General features: G+C 31.5%; 2 protein-coding genes across 4 annotated transcripts; both read right to left on the bottom strand.

Moving 5' to 3' along the window:
* Positions 1-459: 459 nt before the first annotated feature.
* On the bottom strand, positions 460-5,826 carry LOC105792330 (uncharacterized). 3 transcript variants are annotated; one of them, XM_012620854.2, is made up of 6 exons: positions 5,587-5,826; positions 4,421-4,561; positions 3,813-3,901; positions 1,775-3,661; positions 1,416-1,566; positions 460-1,281 (listed from the first exon to the last, which is right to left on the bottom strand). In XM_012620854.2, exons 1-6 carry the CDS (start codon positions 5,606-5,608, stop codon positions 608-610), a joined length of 2,964 nt encoding a protein of 987 aa, XP_012476308.1. In that variant the 5' UTR covers positions 5,609-5,826; the 3' UTR covers positions 460-607. The 3 variants fall into 3 exon arrangements, with proteins under 3 accessions (XP_012476308.1, XP_012476305.1, XP_052490613.1); XM_012620851.2 differs by having other exon boundaries at positions 460-1,326; positions 5,587-5,825; XM_052634653.1 differs by lacking the exon at positions 5,587-5,826 and adding an exon at positions 4,798-4,925 and having other exon boundaries at positions 460-1,326.
* An 11,950-nt stretch (positions 5,827-17,776) lies between these two features.
* LOC105793696 (probable indole-3-pyruvate monooxygenase YUCCA5) lies at positions 17,777-19,596 on the bottom strand. The gene is made up of 3 exons (XM_012622542.2): positions 18,917-19,596; positions 18,459-18,830; positions 17,777-18,213 (listed from the first exon to the last, which is right to left on the bottom strand). Exons 1-3 carry the CDS (start codon positions 19,583-19,585, stop codon positions 17,980-17,982), a joined length of 1,275 nt encoding a protein of 424 aa, XP_012477996.1. The 5' UTR covers positions 19,586-19,596; the 3' UTR covers positions 17,777-17,979.
* Between the last annotated feature and the right edge of the window lie 494 nt (positions 19,597-20,090).

Below are 20,090 nucleotides of genomic sequence, written 5' to 3'. Positions count from 1 at the left end.
TACCGTCAACCTGCATTCCCCCACTCCCTATGAGGGTTTCCAAGAAATCTTCAAGTTACCACAATTAATAGATAAATTCTTCCTTTTTTTTTAAATATCCAAAAAATATGATCCAACCCACTCTTAATCTTTGCTTTAATAATTGTTCTAACCACAACAGATAGACTACTTCGTTATAACAGTCTTACATTTTCACCATTTCCTCCAAATTAGAATTCACTTTTGACCTAAAAACTTGTCAATGCAAATTTAGTTTTTGAAAAACCTTAACCACCACTTTTGACACACTACCATTCTATAAGTAGCTTTGAAAAATTAATATGTATTTTTCTTTAAAATATTTATTTTTTAAATATTTTATACTTGTCAACCCCTAACACTACTTGTGAAGTGGTAGAAAATTTCCCAAACTTATTTTCTAAACACCAGATAATAATGGAAAATACAAGGGTCAGTTGGTGAGGGGACAGAATAAGATGCTCAAAATTATATATACCAAACATTCGCGAACCAATTCATTCTTGAGAATCAAATGCATAAATTCACAGATAATATATGAAGTTGTAATAAATAAAGGACGGGGAGAAATACAAAAATAAGAGCTTGGTTAGAACATTGTACCGGTTAAATCGACCACGGCCTCTTCCACGAGCTCTTGTAGCAACTTCCCTTCTATCTCATTTCCTAAATTATCTGTTTCCGTTTTTGTTTGATCAACCCATCCTTTACCCACTTCTTTTCGCACTGCCTTTTCCACCACCAGGCTGTCAGTGTCCCAGTCATCATCATTGTCCACCACATGATTACTGTCGCCGGAAACCCATTCCTTAATTTGGGCACACACATGGTCAACCAATGTGGGCGATGCACTCTCCATGTCCCTGATATGGGACCTGCACAATGACATCTCGTTCATGCGATTGTTTGATCCATAACCTGTGATTTCCACTATGGCTGCATTCACACAGTCGAATACGAGCTTCTTGTTTGATCTCCATTGTCGTCGCTTAGCCTCATGTAGAGGTTCCTTGTCGTTCAAGTTGGCATATTTGTCTCTCAAGGACGGGTCCAATGGACTTTCAGGTGAATGCCATCCATCAATAAATGACTCAAAATACTCCTTGTCATTGAGACCAGCAGATGATAACAGTGTTTGGACCGATAAAACCCAATCATGTTCTTCTTCCTTGGCACCTGGGGACACCTTAGAGGGTTTTGATGAATTTAATGTGGCTGTATCTGAACACAAATCATCCCACGACAGGGTGCGTGCAATCGATCCTATAGGAGGTGACTTGTCAATCAAGTTAGACTTAGGTGGCACCCCTGGTCCAGTATTAATAAATGGGACGGTATATGAGGAGAAATAAAATCAGACAAATAACAAAGTTCCCAATTTATTAAGTGAAATTTACCTCGGTGCACTGGTTTGCTACTGCACGAGGACTCTGGATTTGTGTTCTCATCCTCGTAAAATGGAGGTTCTAAAACTGAGATAGGGCTTGGCTGGTCCTGATTCTCACTTATATGGACAAGCATTGAAGGTTTTGCTACAGCCAACCCTCCCTACATGAGGTAAGCACAGTATTATTAAGTGACTAACAAGTTCAATCCACAGAATGGAAAATATAACAATTAGTTATTTCAATCATAAAAGGCGGAGATTTTTCCTTTTCTTTTTGTTCAAGCCGATGAAGATATTATTTCATTATCACAAGATGTAAACATTCAATAAAGATATGCATGACCAAGAACGTGAGGAAGTTAGAAGTACCTCCACAGCATTTGTGCCTTGTTTCTGTCCTGTGCCAGTCAAATCTGGTAATGTACTTTTACTTACTGATCCATCTAGAACTGGAGATAAACACACTTGGTTGCAACTGTCATTAAAGCTCTGAGATGCATCATTGCTAATCTTTAGAGGATGACTTATAGGTGACCCGAGTCTTCCAGGAGTTGTAGATGGCGATTCATCTGTAGATTGAGATCCAGTACATTTTTCTATATTCGTTTTCTTATTCTTTGAGAAAAAGAAACTTGAAACTTTCCCCTTTAAAGATGATTTCATGCTCTTTGCCTTTGTAAGTTCCTTAGAAACTTGTTCTTTGCTAGATTCAGGATCTGATAATTCAACACTATGCCTTGCACTGTATACAGTGGAAGACACAGGAACAGATTTTGACCTGAGAAGATCTTTGGGAGAATCGCTTGTATTTTCTTCTTTATTCGGATTACTAGCCGTGCAGGAAGTTGATCCCCTAGGCTCTTGGTCCTTAGTACTTCCCTCTTCTTCAGATCTTACCAACTTCTTCGTATCAGAAAGAGCAAGCATCTCACCCAATGTGCTTGAGCTTCTCCTCACATGCCTTTGTTCTTGAGAATTCCCATTTGATGCCATCATGGTCATGGCCCATCTTTCTGAAAGCCGCTTCTTTGCTTCCCGGCAAACCGAGGACTCAGGAGAACATGATGCGTGACTGAAGGAAGAGCAAGAATAAGGGCTACCAAACCTATTGATGTAATCCCATGAATGTCTAGAAGTTGGGGACACAACTTCTGAATCACTGAGGTTTTCCACAGCATACTCATTTTCAGATCTATTAAGCGAACTATCATCACCAATGTAACCATTGGAGAAAACAGAAGAAAGTAATGTTTCGTCCCTTCTGTGACCCATCGTATTTTCATGCATCTGCGTAGTGATTTCTTTTGCCACTTCTCTTGGTTCTCGTGCACCATCATCTTCAGGTTCATCACAAAAATCCTCACCATGTAATATCCTAGGTGATGAGGGGGATGGAGATGCCACAGTCTTAATGTCCTGAGACTTCCCAGGGCTGGGCTTCAAGACCACTATTCTAGTTGGTTGAGGAGGATACTCGTCAACTTTCGGACTGGGGAGAGAAGGATAACATGCCCTGTTATTTCTATCATACTTGGTTACGTGATGCATCCGAGATGGTTTCTTTTTCTGTTTATCACCGCTCCCTATTCCAGTAAATTTTTCTTTGTCAACCATCTTAGGTTTAAGAACCGTGATACGCTTTTTCTCAGGAGGTTGAGGTAAAGACTGGAAATCATGCTGAGAGAAATTAGAATTTGGCTCTTCCAGAAACTTGAGGAATAACTCTCTATTGGAACTCAAAACTTCTAGTGCATCTTGAAATTCCTTGGTTTGGCGAAGCTTTTCATCTGTCACCAGGTGTTTTGCTTCCATAAACTTCTGACGAACTAGAGCCATTTTTTTCTCATTCACATTATCCTTATACCTCCCTTTTTGTGGAGAGCTATCTCTTGAATAAGTTGCCCTTGGGGACTGTTGCCAGATTTCATAAACATCTTTGTATTTGTCCAGCTCTTGACAGGGGTTTACTTCGGATAGCATTTCCTTGTCTGCAAAGCCCTGATCTTGCTCCCAGCCTTCCGCCAGTATATGAGAATGACTTGAAGATTGCCGAGAAGAACCTTTAGAATGGCATCTTTGTGCAGATAAATTATGCTGCTGCCTTGGTAGTGCATCAAGTCCCATCAGTTTGGCAACCACATTGGGTGGGTTATGCCTAGATGCCATTTCTTTAGACATTTCCTGGGCCATGAGCATCTTTATGGGTGTTTTATTACCTTTCTTGTTCGAAAAAGCTCTCCTTAGCTCAGATATAATCTGCAGGCACCAAAAATTGCAACACAGATCAAAACACAAGGATGTTTAAGCACAATTCAAGTGGAAGAAATAGGGATGAGTTCTGCTCAGAATTTGATTTCAACTTGTCTATAATAATTGCTATCGCAGAGACTTTAAGCCCAGTTTTTACCACTTTATCCTCTATCTGATGATTCTGATCTCCAAAGGTGGGTCTCAATGTCCTTGCCACGTCAGATTGACTCCTTGAGAGTGAAGAACCTGCCCATCAAACAGCACAATGTCAACAATAGCAAGAAATAACTGAATCATAAATATCCAACGATAAGCAACACAGGTTCATGTATAAAATTGGATACGAAAGGTATTTTAAGGGGAAATATGAGCTAACACCATAAACATAGAAAGACAAAGAAAAGGCAAGCACCAGTAGTAATCAACATGAACTAAAACAACAAGCCTCCAGGATCAGAATAAAATTCCATAATCTTAAAGCACTTTAAAAGCTGCCAAAATGTTGCAAGAAAATGTAAAGGTATATATGCAGTAGTACCCTTTCCCAAGTGTCAATTTACAGAGTTCTCAATATCCTTCAATTAGTAAAGGGGGATTGGAGAAAGAAATACAGAAACAAGTGCCGATCAAGGAAACCATGCCATAATTAATCTTATCAACACAAGTGAAAACAACTCTCTCCAAATTATCCCAATATTTAGAAAACAAATCAAACTTCAATGTAGATGAAAAACAAAACTAGATTTTTCATGAAAAGGAGATCACCATCATGCTGCTTGTCAGTAAGCAGGCGGTTTCCAGGAACATTTGTGTTCAAATCAAACAGGTTTACCATCCTGCCTAAGCATCCTGGAAATTTCTCAATATTCTGACCTCTCCTGCTCTCAAACCCATTCATTTCTACACCTGTTAACATCACATATAAAATCCCAAATCAATTTCTAAAGATTTTCCCCTTAAAAATACATAAAGAAAGGTAAAATCAACAGAGGAAAAGGCAAAATACCAAATCCAATCTACAAATTAGTTTAATGAGAGTGCAGTTAACAGAATAAACTTCAAAGGAAAAATACAAATTCAAACAACAAATCCCATCCTAAGTTCTAACCAACTCAAAATGCAACACTCCTTGCAATTCAAACCTGTAATTTTCTTTACCAATCAAGTTCTCTTGGAAAAAAGAGAGAGAGAGACCAGAGACAAGGAGACTTCAAAGCAAAGAAGAAAAAAGGAGCTTGATTTTGAAGGGATAAATGATAAATATGAGAGACTCTGAAAAAGACAAGTCTAATATTCTTGAAGAGAGAAAATTTCAGATAATATTCTCTTTTTCTCAAATGAAATGTTGCATCACATCACACGTCGCTATTAGCTCTGAACAAAACTGCAAAGTAGTATTTGTTTTTAAAAATCAAATTTCTACTCCATCTTGACACTGATCAAAGAAAGAAATCAACTGCATTCATTGAACAAAAAGAAAAAAATAACTGCATTCATTGGAAAATGAGAAAAAAATAAAACAAAAAATGACGACAAAAAAGAAAAAATGCCATACTAAATTAAGTAAATAGAACGAACTTTCAGATTCAAAAACTAGAATATGTCGAATCACTAAGTAAGAATCTACGTTTTCAATAAATAATAATCAGCTTCTAAAACACTGAATTTACTGCGGACTTTAATATGGAAAAAAAAAAGAGCAAATCTAGAGAAAAACAAATTAAATTTAATCTAGCAGTTACATTTCTTTGAAAAAAGAATAAAAATCTTCGAAGAAAAATGAGATCGGAAGAAGAACACCAGAAAGCAACGAAACTAAAAAAACTGCTTCACAGCTCTCCCTAGAAACTCCGCCGCATAGAAAACCAGTCGTTTACTGTTCAGGTGAGAGGCACACACATCAATTTAAAGAATGAAAGAAAGAGAGTGACCTTGGTGATGAGAATCTCGCATCAGGTGAAATGTGGCCGGAGATTCGCCAGAATCCGACGATAACGACGGTGATTGGTGGCGCCGATTCCGTAAAGTACTTGTCTGAAAAGGAAACCTTTGCGGGCGAGAAGGTTAGACGAGAGAGAGAGGGAATTTTTGGTGTTTAGTTATGGCTTTTTGGCGTTTTGGCTTTAAGCTTTTTTGGCTATGGAGGACTTTTTGGTGTCGGACTCCAAATATATTATTTAATTCTGATTAATTTATCCAAGCAGAGCTGGAGAGAGAGGGTAGCGAAAAACTGGAGGTTAGTTAGTCAGTTAAAGTAGGATTATTTTCACTAAAAGTCCTCAAACTATTGCTTAAATTGTAATTTGATCTTTAAATTTCGAAATTGAGCTCTCGTATGAGTATTATAATTGTATCGATTATGTTATTATATCTATCTAGTTATCAATTTAGAAATTAAATATATTTTAAATTTGACATTGAATATATTTAGAGCAATCTAATCAAACTGTAAACATGTGTTTACCTGCACGATCTTGGATATATGTCTTTTTTCACTTTATTTGTAAATTGGTATTTTAATTATACACTTATTTTAAATTTTTACCACAAGTGATATTTAAATTATCGATTTTCTTTCATTTGACTAAGAAAATACATAGTGTTCAATAATAACATGCCATGTGTCAAGTTCTTACGGAGTGATATCATTTTTAGGATAAATTAAGATAAAATTAATAATTTAGGTATCACTTTTAAAATTGAGCTATAATTTAGGACCAATTTACTAGTAAAATCGATATTTTAAATGAAATTTAAATTTGGTTTAATTATAAATTTCATCCTTTTATTTTACAAAAAAAAAAACACCTACTTTAATTACTTCAAAAAAGAAGAGAAATTAATATAATTCAGTAACACTATTAAATTATGTCGTTGACTTGAAAATTAATAATTCAACCATTTATACGTAACAAACCAGCAAAAATAAACAGTTCAAGTGTCTATCAATAATTGAACTAATTCATCAATTTTCGTAAAATATAAGGATCAAATTCTAATAAATTAAAATGAAATAACTAATTTCTCAAAAGGATGAAATTAAAATGTCTTTAAATTATTTTTTGAAAATAAAGACGAAATGAAAATTAATTAAATACAAAATAAAGCCAACACAATCAAATCGTTGTCATAAGCTGGGAGCGTGGGGTAATCAAAAATGGAATAATAATTGTTGTTCCTATTTTACCTTTTAAGTCCCAAAAGTTAATAATGATGAGGATAATGATTTTTAACGAAATTTCATTTACGTCGTCCGTCTTTTTTTGTATTTCGAATTTAGCCCCTATTTTATCATTAACGAATGTATTTTACCTTTATTATATCTGCATTGTTTTGTATTATTTATTATTTTAAAATTATTGTCTTCTAAATTATTTTTAATAAATTATAATTATATTAATTTTTATTTCTCGTGAGGAAGAGAATAATATAATTTTTAAAAAATTAAAAATAAGCTCTAAAATGCAAAATTAATTTAGCAAGTACAGTTTTTTAATATATTAGTTAATTTTATTTAAGGTAAATTTTTATTCAATGAAACAGTTGGAATTTAATTTAATGAGTTTGAAAATTTTTATTCCTTGATATCGTAATTTAAGAGATGAAAAAATTAATAGTTGCTAGATTTTTTAAAATGGCCTGTTTGTTGTTTTTAGTAGCGAAGTTAGATTTGTTTTTTTTAGGGCCAGAATTAAATTATATATTTTTATTATAATTTTATCATTTTAATAGTTTATATATTTATAATTTTAAAAAATTAAATTTAGTCAAAATATAATTTTATCGTTACTATTTTAAAATTTTATACATTATAAAATATTTAAATGAAATTTTTGAGGCAGGGCTGTCCACTGGTTTTTTTTCTTTTCTTTTTAAAAGGTAGGAAAATAATAAATGTTCAAAAGCTTAACACCAGAAAAATTATTTATTTGTTTATTCATAAAACTTATATTATAACCGACAATCTGATTATCTGACAATCAGATTTTGATTTTATTTTAATTTTTCTTAATGAAACTAAAAAGTATTATTTAGTGCTAATTTAATAATAACTTTTATTTTAGTTTTTGAATTTGATAATTAGATTCATTTTGTTGATTTTTGAAATTGGTCATTAGATCCATTTTAGTCCTTGAACTTGAATCAAGATTTGAGGATATGATCAGTGTTATTGAAACATAGTCAGATCATACGGACTGAGAACTAATTAATATAATAGTCCGAATAAACGGGTTGAATTGATTGACCCAAGATTGATAAAAATAAAAAATCGAGACAAAAATCAATAGTTGAATAGGTTGAATAGATTTAATAATTTTTTATGAATTTTTAATTAATTAATTATTACTAGTTTGAGGGTAAAATCGATTGATATGGTTGAATTGGGAACCGATGGTCTAACATGTTCAACCATTGTTCTAATTATTAAAACACTGGATGTGATACTCTGAGATTATACTACATCACCACCTGAAAATTCATATATATTTTTTAATTTTCAAGTGATGATATGGCATAATCTAAATATATCACATCATTAAACTTTATATTTTTCAAGTTCAAGGACTAAAATGGATTTACTTGTCAAATTTAAATGTCATAATAAAAAATTACAAATACCAAAATAAATCTAGTTAACAAATTTAGGGCAAAGATTATATTATTATTATTATTATTATTATTATTATTATTATTATTATTATTATTATTAGGCATTATGATAAATTTGGCCACTAATGTTTGCATGTTCTGTCAAAATGACTTTAATTGTATTTTGAATCTTTTTTGGCCTACAACTTTTGTTCTTTTTTCTCAATCTGCTTTTTCTAACAAATTTAATGAATAAATTGAATGTTTCAAATTTTCTTTTATTTCAAAAGATTTCAATCTTTCATATGTTTGTTTCTTGAGAAGTTTTTCTCTGAGTTAATTTTTTATAGATAAATACGTTTATTTTCTTTAGATTAAGAGTTAGTTTTAACTTAATGTATTATTTATTTATTTTATTATTTTCCGTATGTAGTTATCTTATTAGGTTATCTCATTAGAAATATGTCACATATGAAATTTCATATCATCCCCGTTAACTTTTTTAATGGTACTTTTATTAAAGGCTAAAAAATACAATCAAAACTATTTTGGTAAGATATGTAAACGTTAGTAACTAAATTTATCATTAAACTTTTAGAAGCTTTTTGTATCCTTTCCATAGTCAATGGCTCACTGCTCAACAAAACGCGGTTTTGACGGTGGAAAATTTACTCCCATAATGTTCACCTAAAGTTTAATTTTTATTACTAACTCACTTTTTTTTCACTTAAAATCTTATTTGTTTTAATTTATTTCATTTAATTTGATTGTTATTATTGTTAGTATAAGAAGATGCGAGTTTGAACACATTAAAATGTATTTATCTTTTTATTTGAAGGTTAGAAAAAATCATAAATAATTTTAGATATTAAATATCACAAACATTTTTCCTTCATCATAAACATATTTTTAGTAAAAAAAACATAGAAATAACAGAGGTTAGTAAATTTTGGATTCAATTTTAAAATTTCTAATTTTTATTTTAAAATAATTAAAACAGGATAATAATTACAAAAAAATCATTAGATTGTTTGTCATGCAAAGTGTGATTTTATCCTAAAAATAATAAAAATTAAAAAATTAAGGGTAAATTAGTAAGTTCATGTTTTGGTCATTCAATTTCAAAAAGTTACAAAATGGTCACTGAACTATTCAAAAGTTTTCATTTAAGTCACCAGACGTTAAAATCGTTGTTGTATAACCTTATTTATTCATACAACCTACACCAATAGAAAGCTATCATTTGCTTTCTCTTTTACATCTCATTTTTTAATGAAACAACTTTGAACGTCACGTACTGCGAATCAAAATTTGAACAGTTTTCTTCTCTTATATCCGACACTAACCGTCAGATCAACTTGGATTTAAGGTTCTAGATACCAATCCATCATACAAATCGTCGCTTGAAACTCGCTAGTCATACTTAAAGAAAAAAAAAACTTAATAACCCAGTAATTTAAATAAAAACTCTCGAATAATTTAGTGCCTTAAATGAAAACTTTCAAACAATTCAGTGATAATTTTATAATTTTTTAAAGTTAAATGACTAAAATGTAAACTTACTAATAATTTAATAACCTTAAGTATAATAATTACTTTTAATTATTCCCAAATTTAATTATCAGCTAAATTTGAGTAAAAAACAAAACTTTGCTTATACATAAATCTTTGTTTGTTCTGACTAAAATGGGAATTTTGTTAGAATTTCAATTAAAGGTTCCTTATTTTCAGGAATATTTTCTGTCAATAAGCCATTTGCCATATTAAAAATGAGGGGAAAAAATCTAAATACAAAAGAAAGATAGCTAAATTGTAGCATTGGTATACTGACCTTGCAATTTTGTTTAATTATTAAATTGCTTTAGGTGAAAATGATTGATTGATCCATCCATGTTGTTTCTTAAATGACGATTTTCTTTTTGGCATTTGAGAGGAAATTTTGGGCCCACGCCACCTACCAAATCCACACAATAATAAGATTTTATGCACTATGTTTCACACGCATCCACATACCCAGCCTTTTCTTCCCCAGCTTTTTCATTTAGGGATAATATAATTTTTAGCCCTTCGATTTAGTAATTAGATCCATTTAAGTATATGTATTTATTTTTTGTCCATTTTGTCCTTGAACTTGACAACTATACCCATTTTTGCCTGTGAATTTGGATACTGTCAAGGTTTGATGACGTGACTAGTATTATTGGAACAAAACTGGATTGGATGTAGGACTGATTGATATAATGGTCTAAACAAAGGAGTTGAACCGATTGACTCGGAGAATATTTGAAATTAGTAAAAATCGAATTCAGGACAAAAATTGACAGTTGAGCAGGTTTAAATCGGTTTAATAATTTTTTTTAGAATTTTATGATTATTTATTTAATTAATGTTGGCCCAATGATTGAATTAGTTGAATTGAGAACCAATGGTCTGAACTATTCAACCACTGATTCAGTTATTAAAACACTGAGTATATAACACTCTGAGATTGTACCATATCATCACCTGAAAATTTATATAAAATTTTTAATGTTCAAGTGACGACGTGAATAATTCTAGAGCGCCACACTATCAAACTTTTATATTTTTTAAATTTAGGAATAAAAAATAGACATAATTGTGAAGTTCAAGTGTCAAAGTGAACAAAAATAATATAAATATCAAAGTGAACCTAGTTGCCGAGTCTAAAGGCCAAAAAAATTATTAACCCTTCACACTATATTTAAGTTCTATATTGTTACGAGTTAGTCGAGTATCAACTCATTAATTTAAAAAGTAACAAATTAGCAGTGTAAAGGAACAATGATCGGATTTAAACTTTGTTGATGTAATTACGTTCCCTCCAATTTATAATATATTTAAAAAGTAATAAATATTATAATTAAAATATTTTTATATAAAATACAAAATGATTTAACTTTTATATTAGCCACGCTAGTTCATGATATTCTTTCAATCACATCACTATTCAAACATGATTAAAGGCTTAGAAAAAGTCAAATCCATTTCCATTTATCACGGAGAGAAACTTGACCCTACAAATTCCATGCATGTATTCCTCGTAATTGTATATATGAACTTTAAATTTGTACAATTATACACATAAAACTCTATTTATGGTTCAAATGTATACTTAAAATTTCAATTTTGGTTTAATTATGCATTTAAAGAAATAAATATATCGATTTATTTTTATCTTGGATAAATATAATTATTTATGTATGCAATATATAAACATAAAATGATGCTATATCAATAATAGTGTTAATAATTTATAAGAATTTGATCAAATCAAAATTTCATGTATACAACTACACATTAAACTATAGTTCATGTATAATTTTAAGATTAACCGGTAAATTAACTGGTTGAACCGATTTTGATTTTTTAAATATTATTTTATTTTTATTTAAGTATTATTAAAGGGATGATTCAAAACTGGTTAAATAAAAATTAGTTCGACCACTAGTATGATTTTTATAACATTAAAGTTGGAAGTAAATGAGACATTGGTGCGGGTAAGCTATTTGAGTTCAACTAGAAAAATATTTGAACTCGATTCAGTAATTATTGAACCTAACTCAAGTAGCTTGAGCTATCCGTTAAGTCAATTTCGAGCTTAATAATACTTGACTTGAACGGCTCGCAATCATTATCGAAATTTTTATATTTTATATTATTAGACTGCATTACTCTTAATATATATTATTAACCCTAACTTTAATTATCGACCTGAACTCGAATTTAAAAATATATATTTAAATATTGAGTTTCAAATTTCGAATCAAACTTGACACTTTTATATTAAAGTATACTTTTAAAATATATTTTAAAATCAATAAAATATGTTATTAATCCCGAATAACCTGAAGCGGGGTAAAAACTAAACTACGGATGGTCCCATTGGAACACCCAAAAAATTTCACGTGACAAAGCTTTATTCATTACATGACAACGGTTTAAATTAAAGTTTTAAACTTAAAAGTTAAATAAGTTAAAACGGGAATATTCGTTAAGGTAAATGTGAACAAAGTGAATGACGATTGACGGCTTAATGCTCGACAAACGACGCCGGCGGGTAAATACAACTTGGGGATCAGTGACGTGGCTTATTTGTGGGACCACTATGTTCAAAACAATTGAGAAAATCTATCATTTAGACCTCCATGTATGTGTGTTTTGTCTCTTTGAGTTTTCTACTTTGTGTTAGACAAAGGTTGTAATTGAGTCGAGTCAAGCTTAATCAAATAAGAGTTGAAGCTCAAGTTTGATTCGAAATTCATTAGGCAAAGCTTAATTTAAACTAGATCAAATATTATTTTTAAGATAAACTTTAACTCGAAATAAAATTAAACATTCGAGATTGGATCAATTAAACTCGTTTAGACAAGTTATATACTTAAACTCCTCAACTCATTTCAATATACATTTTTTCGGAGTAAAATAGTGATTTGAAAAAAAATAGTTTAATCTAGTCTTTGTACCTTATTAAATTCTCATCAAACCATAATTGTTAAATTTATTGAGTTATGTTATTTTCAAAATATAATGTGCCAAACATATTATCATATGTGTAATATCATATCTGCTTGTTATTTCCCATATTTCTCACTAAAAGTTCAGTTAATGGATTAACAATTGTCATTTGGGTCAAGGCTGAAATTTCAAAAATTGAAAAGTATATGAACTTAGAACGATCTAGTTGGAGAATATGTATTAAATCTACAACTATACGCATTGTACTTGATTAGTAATTGAATTTAACCAAACGAATATAATTACTACTGTTTGAGACGTGATTAAAATTTTAAATTTTGAAAAATATAAGGACCAAAAATGACCAATTCAAAATGGTTTAGAGACTAAAATTGATCAAATTAAAGTATAGAGACTAAATCCGTAAATTTTGCAGAACACATAGACTAATAGCAAAATTTAACCTAAAAAAATACATTTACAATAAAAAATTAGATTAAACTCTTAAGTAAGCATTTCTTGTAAAATATGAGCAACGCCAAACCTCTCTAGAACCTAAACCTCCATTTCTCCTACCCTTTGTCCTCCTTGCTTGGACCTTCCTCTAAGTGGTTGTTGTGTAGCAATTGCATAATGTCCATTGGAGCGCTTATGTATTTTATCATAAACTTGATGAATTAATTTCAAGATATAGGGTTTTGCTATTATAATAGGTTGCTCAAAGATGCCCCTGTTCTTCCATCAAATATTCTGATTTTTCTTGGATATTTGAGTTCAAATACCCATAGATTCGTTGTTTGCTTACTGGCTTGATATAATTCGAAAAATACTATTTTTTTTTTGCTTTTTTCAAGTAAAACTCGAATAGAGAGTGTAATTGTCTTACTTACTCTTTAATTGTTTTATTTATGATTTTTTTTTTAAGTTTTGAAATGTTCTTAGCATTACATATTTTGCAATAGGTCTAATAAAAATTGAAATATTTAGTTGAATTAAAGATTTAAATGATTTTTCATGTTCATAATTAGATCAAACCAAGTAATTATGCTTATTAAAATTAAAAAATCAGGTGAATTGAATTTGAGATTGGGTCATCCATAGATATAAACCCTAATTTTAGGTTTATTAAGGGTAAAAATTGTGAAATTCGTGCTAATAAAAAAACTGATATGATATAATATTATTGGTCAGATATATAATATTATTTATTTATATATAATAAGGTTATCTAAAAATCATGGAAGAGACGGCTGTCACTGCCCAGGTGCCTTTGTTAATAATAATACCATTGATAAATGGCTCTTTCCTTTAAATATTTTGTTAGCCTGTACCTATATTATTCCCTAAATTTATTATAATTATACATCCCAAGTCCCAATATATTTTAAATGATAAATAAGATTTTATAGACTTGAAATTAACCTCTTAAAATTAAATCATATTTTTTTATATAATAATGTCTAAAATTACTCATAGTCCCTTCCTAAGCTTTAAATAGGAGGATAAGACGTTTCAACACACTCAAGCCCACATCCTCTTGCATTGACAACAATACCGATACCAACCGAACTAAAACTCAATCGGCAAAACTAAACCATTTTATGTATATTGAAGTATATGATTATAATGCGAAAACATTGTTCCATTTGAAGTTGTCTATTTGTTGGATTGAGTAAAGGTTGTCATAGATTAGTTACAAAATGATTTTTTTTCAAGATAGACTCGTTTTCAATCTATAGCCACTCGGCCGTTTTAGAGTTCAAATGTTACTTGAATATTAAAATATGATTTATATCAGACCCGGTCTTGGGGGTAGTCTGAAAGTGCAGCCGTCCAGGGCCTAGGGCTGGAAGGGGCCCAATTTTTTTTAATATATGTATTAACCCAAAAAAAATTTTGTGAATACATTTTATAATTTTTTATGACTTAAAAAATGTCAAGAACGGAACTGTTTTATATTAATGTTTTTAAATTTAGATTTAAAAATATTTTTTATTATTTAAAACGAATTTAGGTTAGGCTGATTGTCATGAGCTATCGAAGTATTTGCCCAGCCTAAACGGGTCACAGCACATGGGTATGTTTTATTTCATGGGCTCCTTTAATTGGGCTTGGAATGTTCAAGACTTTCTTTAGCCTATTTCTTTTACATCTCATATAAAAATAAATAACTTAATTACTATCTAATTCATTTGAATTATATTTATAATTTAATATAATAAATAATTTTAAATAATTAATAAATTAAAATATTTGTATAAATTTGTTATACCATTACCCGCTGAGGACATGTGGCACTGTGAGAGAACATTTGAGAGGCACTCATAGACAACTCTCAATTGACTTTTTCCTTTACAACACTTGGTGCATTATCCACCTGAAGAGTGCCTGGACAACCCTTCACTGCTTAGTGACTAGCCGCTCGGGTACCCTGTGTTCCTGATCATCAGTTTTTAGTGGGAATGCACTCACTTCCTAGAGGGGAACACCAAAGGCACATGCATAATAAACTCGTACTACCTTACGCCAAGGAATGTCAGAGCAGTATAATGCATGAGGACAACCAACCTGCCCCCTGATCAACCACACAAGAGGACCATCACCTATATTGTCGATGACGTGGTATCACCAGCCTCAAGACCTTTTATAAATACATTCCGCTGTTGTAATGGAGAATGGATCTTTTGTCCTTTTAGCAACCTTGAGCACTATACTGCTCGCCAACCTCCTCTACTAACATACTCTCCTACCTCATCCTTTATTTTCTCCAGCTCTCCGTCTATTTAGGTGAACTGACATTCCTTACACCATCACCTATTTCTCATTGTCTCCTTCCTTGTTGATACCCGGTATCAACAACATTTATAAAACAACATTATCAAAATTTTAAAAATTAAATGTTATTAACATGAGAATGAAGGGAAAAGAGCTCTTAGGAGCTAATGGTACAATGTGAGACAAAAACTTATAATGGCCCCATATGATCCAAAATGAATTATTTATCAATATTAATTAAAGGTAAACTACACTTAAGATCACTAAATTATTAGTAAGTTTATATTTTGGTTACTCAACTTTAAAAAGTTACAAAATAGTCATTGAACTATTTAAATGTTGTCATTTAAGTTACTAGACTGTGAAGTCTTTTTATTTTAAAAGTCCAATCGGCCAGCTTTAAGCGACGATTCAACGACCAGCACAACAGAGTATTACCCATCGACAAGTAGAACATATCTCATATCCAAGTTGATTTAAAAAATTATAAATTAATATAAAATAAAATTATACTTTGATTTAAAAAATTATAATTTAATTTTGATACCTAAAATTTTTTTGGTGTCCCCTCTATCTATCACCAAAGATGAGAAAGGTGCTTGTTCCACTGTCCATGGGCCGGGCGGCCCGGCCCGACGATCCGCCCAAAATATGGGAGGGTTCGGGTAAAAATATAGGCTCAAAATATGGGCTTGGGCAAAAAAACGAGGCCCGTTTAAAAAATGGGCCGGGCTCGGGCTCAACTTTTTTGGCCCGGGCCCGGCCCGGCCCGAATATAATAAATATATATTTTTTATTTTTATTTTTTAATTTTAAAATACTTTAAAAATATTTTTATTTTTATTTTTTATTTTAAAATATTTTTTGTGTTTATTAAAAATCGGGCCGGGCCGAGCCGGGCTCGGGCTTACTCTTTTTTTCCCGGGCCGGGACTGGGCAAAATTTCGGGCCGGGCCGGGCCCGGGCCTAAGAGTCGGGCCGAAAATTTTTTCCGGGCCCAGCCCGAAACCAGCCCGGCCCATGGACAGCTCTAGTTTCATGGTACATCATGAAGATGGGTTTCTACCCATCTATAAATAAGACCCTAATGGACAACTTGCAGATCTTAAACATTGAATCAATTGGGCTTTCACCTTTGATTACTTGTAAGCATATTTGCATATATATATATATATACATTCCAAAGAGAGATCGTTCAAAAGTCCAAACCCAAGACCTGATCAATTAAATACGAAAAACCAAAGAGAATCAATAACGAAAATGGACTCGGAAGGATTGCAACTTTCTTGGAATAAAGGGTTTAAGGAAGTGGAATTGGAAATTCACAATGTTTTGTTTATTGAAACTCTTCAAACGGGTCTTGCATCGGTGAACAATATTGTTAAAATTCAGTTGATTCGGGACTTACGTCTCAAAAATTGAAGAGTAAATTCAGAAGTATCCGAAGATCATTTAATAAAGTGACAGATCATTTAGCAAAGATGATAAATAATGATATTAGACATCTCGCAATTCTTGAAGAACCACCGCATGAAATCAATACCTTATTAGAAGAGAATTCTCATTCAGAGTTTTCTTGAGGAATTAATTAATAATTAACATATTTTATTGTATGGGTTTTGGCCTATGTTTCTTTCTAGAAAATAAAAATAAAAATGGACTTAATAGCCATTTTTTTATGTCAACAATTGAACTTGCATTTTAAATCTGAAAAGTAAAGAGACTAAAGCTATGTTTGATAAATTGAAAAATTAAGTGTTGAAAATAGAGAGGCTAATGCTTAAAATTAAGTACCGACAAAATAACCATTGAATTTAAGTTATAAAATCCATTTAGTATATTACTTAAAATTAAATATCGAGTATAATTATATTATTTGATAAAATATAATATAATCTTAAAAGAAATTTTTGAAAAAGTTAAGTGATAAGTAGGTCTCTATCTATCTATCTATCTATCTATCTATCATTTTCTATCATTTTCTATACTTTTTGTTAAAAAATTATATAGTAATTTTCATTATGAATTATTAAACATATTTAAAAATTGATTTTTAAACATTTAATCAAAGAAGGCCTAAATTTCTTAAAAATAATAATAGAAAAATTACATTCCAAATGTAAAAAAATAAAATACAAGAACTAAAATATATTTTAACTATAATTTTTATTGAACAATAATAATACAAAGTACAAATGCTGTATATGAAAAGAAAAGAGAAAAAACCTCATCGTCTCATAATACAAAATGCCCAAAGAAATAAAAAATCAACTCGGGCTTTTGGAGAGAGGGCTCTATGTTGATCGTAATCAAGGTATTCACCATCAACAGCATTGACTATAATTTCTTTGCCGTGGGTGCTATTTTACTACTACCTAATTTTTTTTTCTTTTTACACCATGAAAAAAATAAACAAAACAACAAAGGTAAAGTAATGTTCCCATGCTACTGCTGATATATATATATATATATATAAAAGAAATTTAGAACTGTGAAAGTGAAATGCATCGCCTATGGCAAGCAATGGTCCTCTTTTTGGGCTGCTTATTTTCTTGTTTCCAAGCTTTGCCAATATCTTGAGCAATGTTAATGGCATCTGAGGAAGCACCAGATAGGCCTCTTCTAGTGAACCCAACTGCATACAGTCCACCTTTCCCTTTCCATCCATTTGGGAATGGTGCCTTGGGGAATCCATTCTTGGAGAAAAATTCACCTTCCTGTTTTTTTCATAATAAAAACAACATTAATAAATGTTTGTGGTTTGAGATAATAGGGTCAAAATTTATATTTTAGTCCCTCTAATGTTATGTCGAAGTTGAATTATAAGAATAGTTAGTTTGATATTATGGTAAAGTGATAAATGGGCTAAAATATAAGAAGTAAAATTTAAATTTAAACAAAATGAAGGGACTAAAATCTAAATTTTACCAACATGTATATATGAGTCAAACAATTTTCTCACCTGAAGCCAAGCGGGAACATTACTACGGTACCCAGTGGCTAAAACAACTGAGTCAACGTCGAGTTTCTCACCATTAACGAGCTCAACTCGTCCACGTGAGAACCGCTTGATTCCAGGAACAACTTGAATATCACCCGATTTGATTTTCTCCAATGCCCCAATATCCAACACCGGTGTTTTCCCTTTACTGTTCTTAAGCTCTAATGGACCCATCAATGGCCTTTTCAATCCATATTTCTCAATATTTCCCAGCACCAACCAGGCCAAAATCAACAAAATCATGTCGACGAGCCAAAGTGGTAGCCATTTCATCATCAAAACAGCTAATTCAAACGTCGATTTCCCTAAAACTTCTCTTGGTAATACATGAACCTGTTAAAACATAAAAAGAACCCATCATTAGAATTCAATCCAATGATGAAATCGATTACTTTATTTGTTTAAATAATGAAACTCACCGAGCTGCGAACCACCATTGAAGGTGAAGCATTATGGTTAGCAAGGTCAAGTGAAACTTCCATCCCTGAATTACCACAACCAACGACGAGTACATTTTGGCCTTTGAATTTCTCACCGGATTTATATTCACTAGCATGAATAACTTCACCACCAAAGTCGGCTAATCCGTCGATATCCGGCACCACTGACTCGGCATTTTCGCCGGTGGCCACAACTAGCCATCGGCAAATGTACTCGAACTCGGCTTTATTAGAGCCTCTTACCGTCTTAACCCTCCAAAATCCACTGGTTTCATCGTACCTAGCTGATTGTACACACTCATTGAACTTTGGGTTAATATCAAAACGCTTAGCGTATGATTCAAGGTATTCAATGAACTGTTTCTTTGTTGGGTACTCAGGGAAATCTTCAGGGAATGGTACTTTAGGGAGTTGACAAAACTGTTTAGGAAGATGAAGTTTGAGCCGATCATAGGCTCGTTTTTGCCATAGAGATGCTATGCATTCGGCTCTTTCGAGGACAACAGAAGGGACACCTTGTTCTCTAAGACAAGCAGCAGTGGCTAACCCTGATGGACCAGCACCTACTATCAATGGACCATTGACTAATGTCCATTTACGTTGAAAGAAACCTTGATCTTGATCCACAAGTCTAAACAAGTTCTCCATTGTTTTTAAGTTTTGGCTAAAGGGTTTTTGAAAAAAAAAAAAGGAAGGGTTTTTTTTTTTTTTGATGAACTGAAAATGGATGAAATTTGGTGTTTTTGTGTTGTTGTTGTTGTTGTTGATAAGGAAGGATTTGAGGTAATGGGGGTGTGTTTATATAGAGGAAGTGGTGGTGGTGTGAAAGGGAGTCAAGGAGAGTGAAGGACCATGTGATGACATTCAATAATTAATGTGATCTCAAAGGGCTTTCAAATCATATAAGCTAATGGCTAAGTTTTGTATTTTTGTTTTATTATGGAATATAATATATATTAATAGATCTTATATAGATTATACTTGGTTTAAGAAAAAATTGTTGAAGGATATTTATTCTTTCCTTTAATTAGATGAAATCATGATTATACAAAATTGAATGATTGAACTTTTATATAATAATAAATTTAGTTTAATATTTTTTTTTAAAAAAAATTTAGCTCTAGTCTTTTTAATTATTTTGGTGCTCAAGTTT

Source organism: Gossypium raimondii, chromosome 8, assembly GCF_025698545.1.
Source record: "Gossypium raimondii isolate GPD5lz chromosome 8, ASM2569854v1, whole genome shotgun sequence".
NCBI classification, from domain to species: domain Eukaryota; kingdom Viridiplantae; phylum Streptophyta; class Magnoliopsida; order Malvales; family Malvaceae; genus Gossypium; species Gossypium raimondii.
The sequence above is the reverse complement of the archived record's forward strand: the minus strand, read 5'-3'. Positions and strand labels throughout refer to the sequence as shown.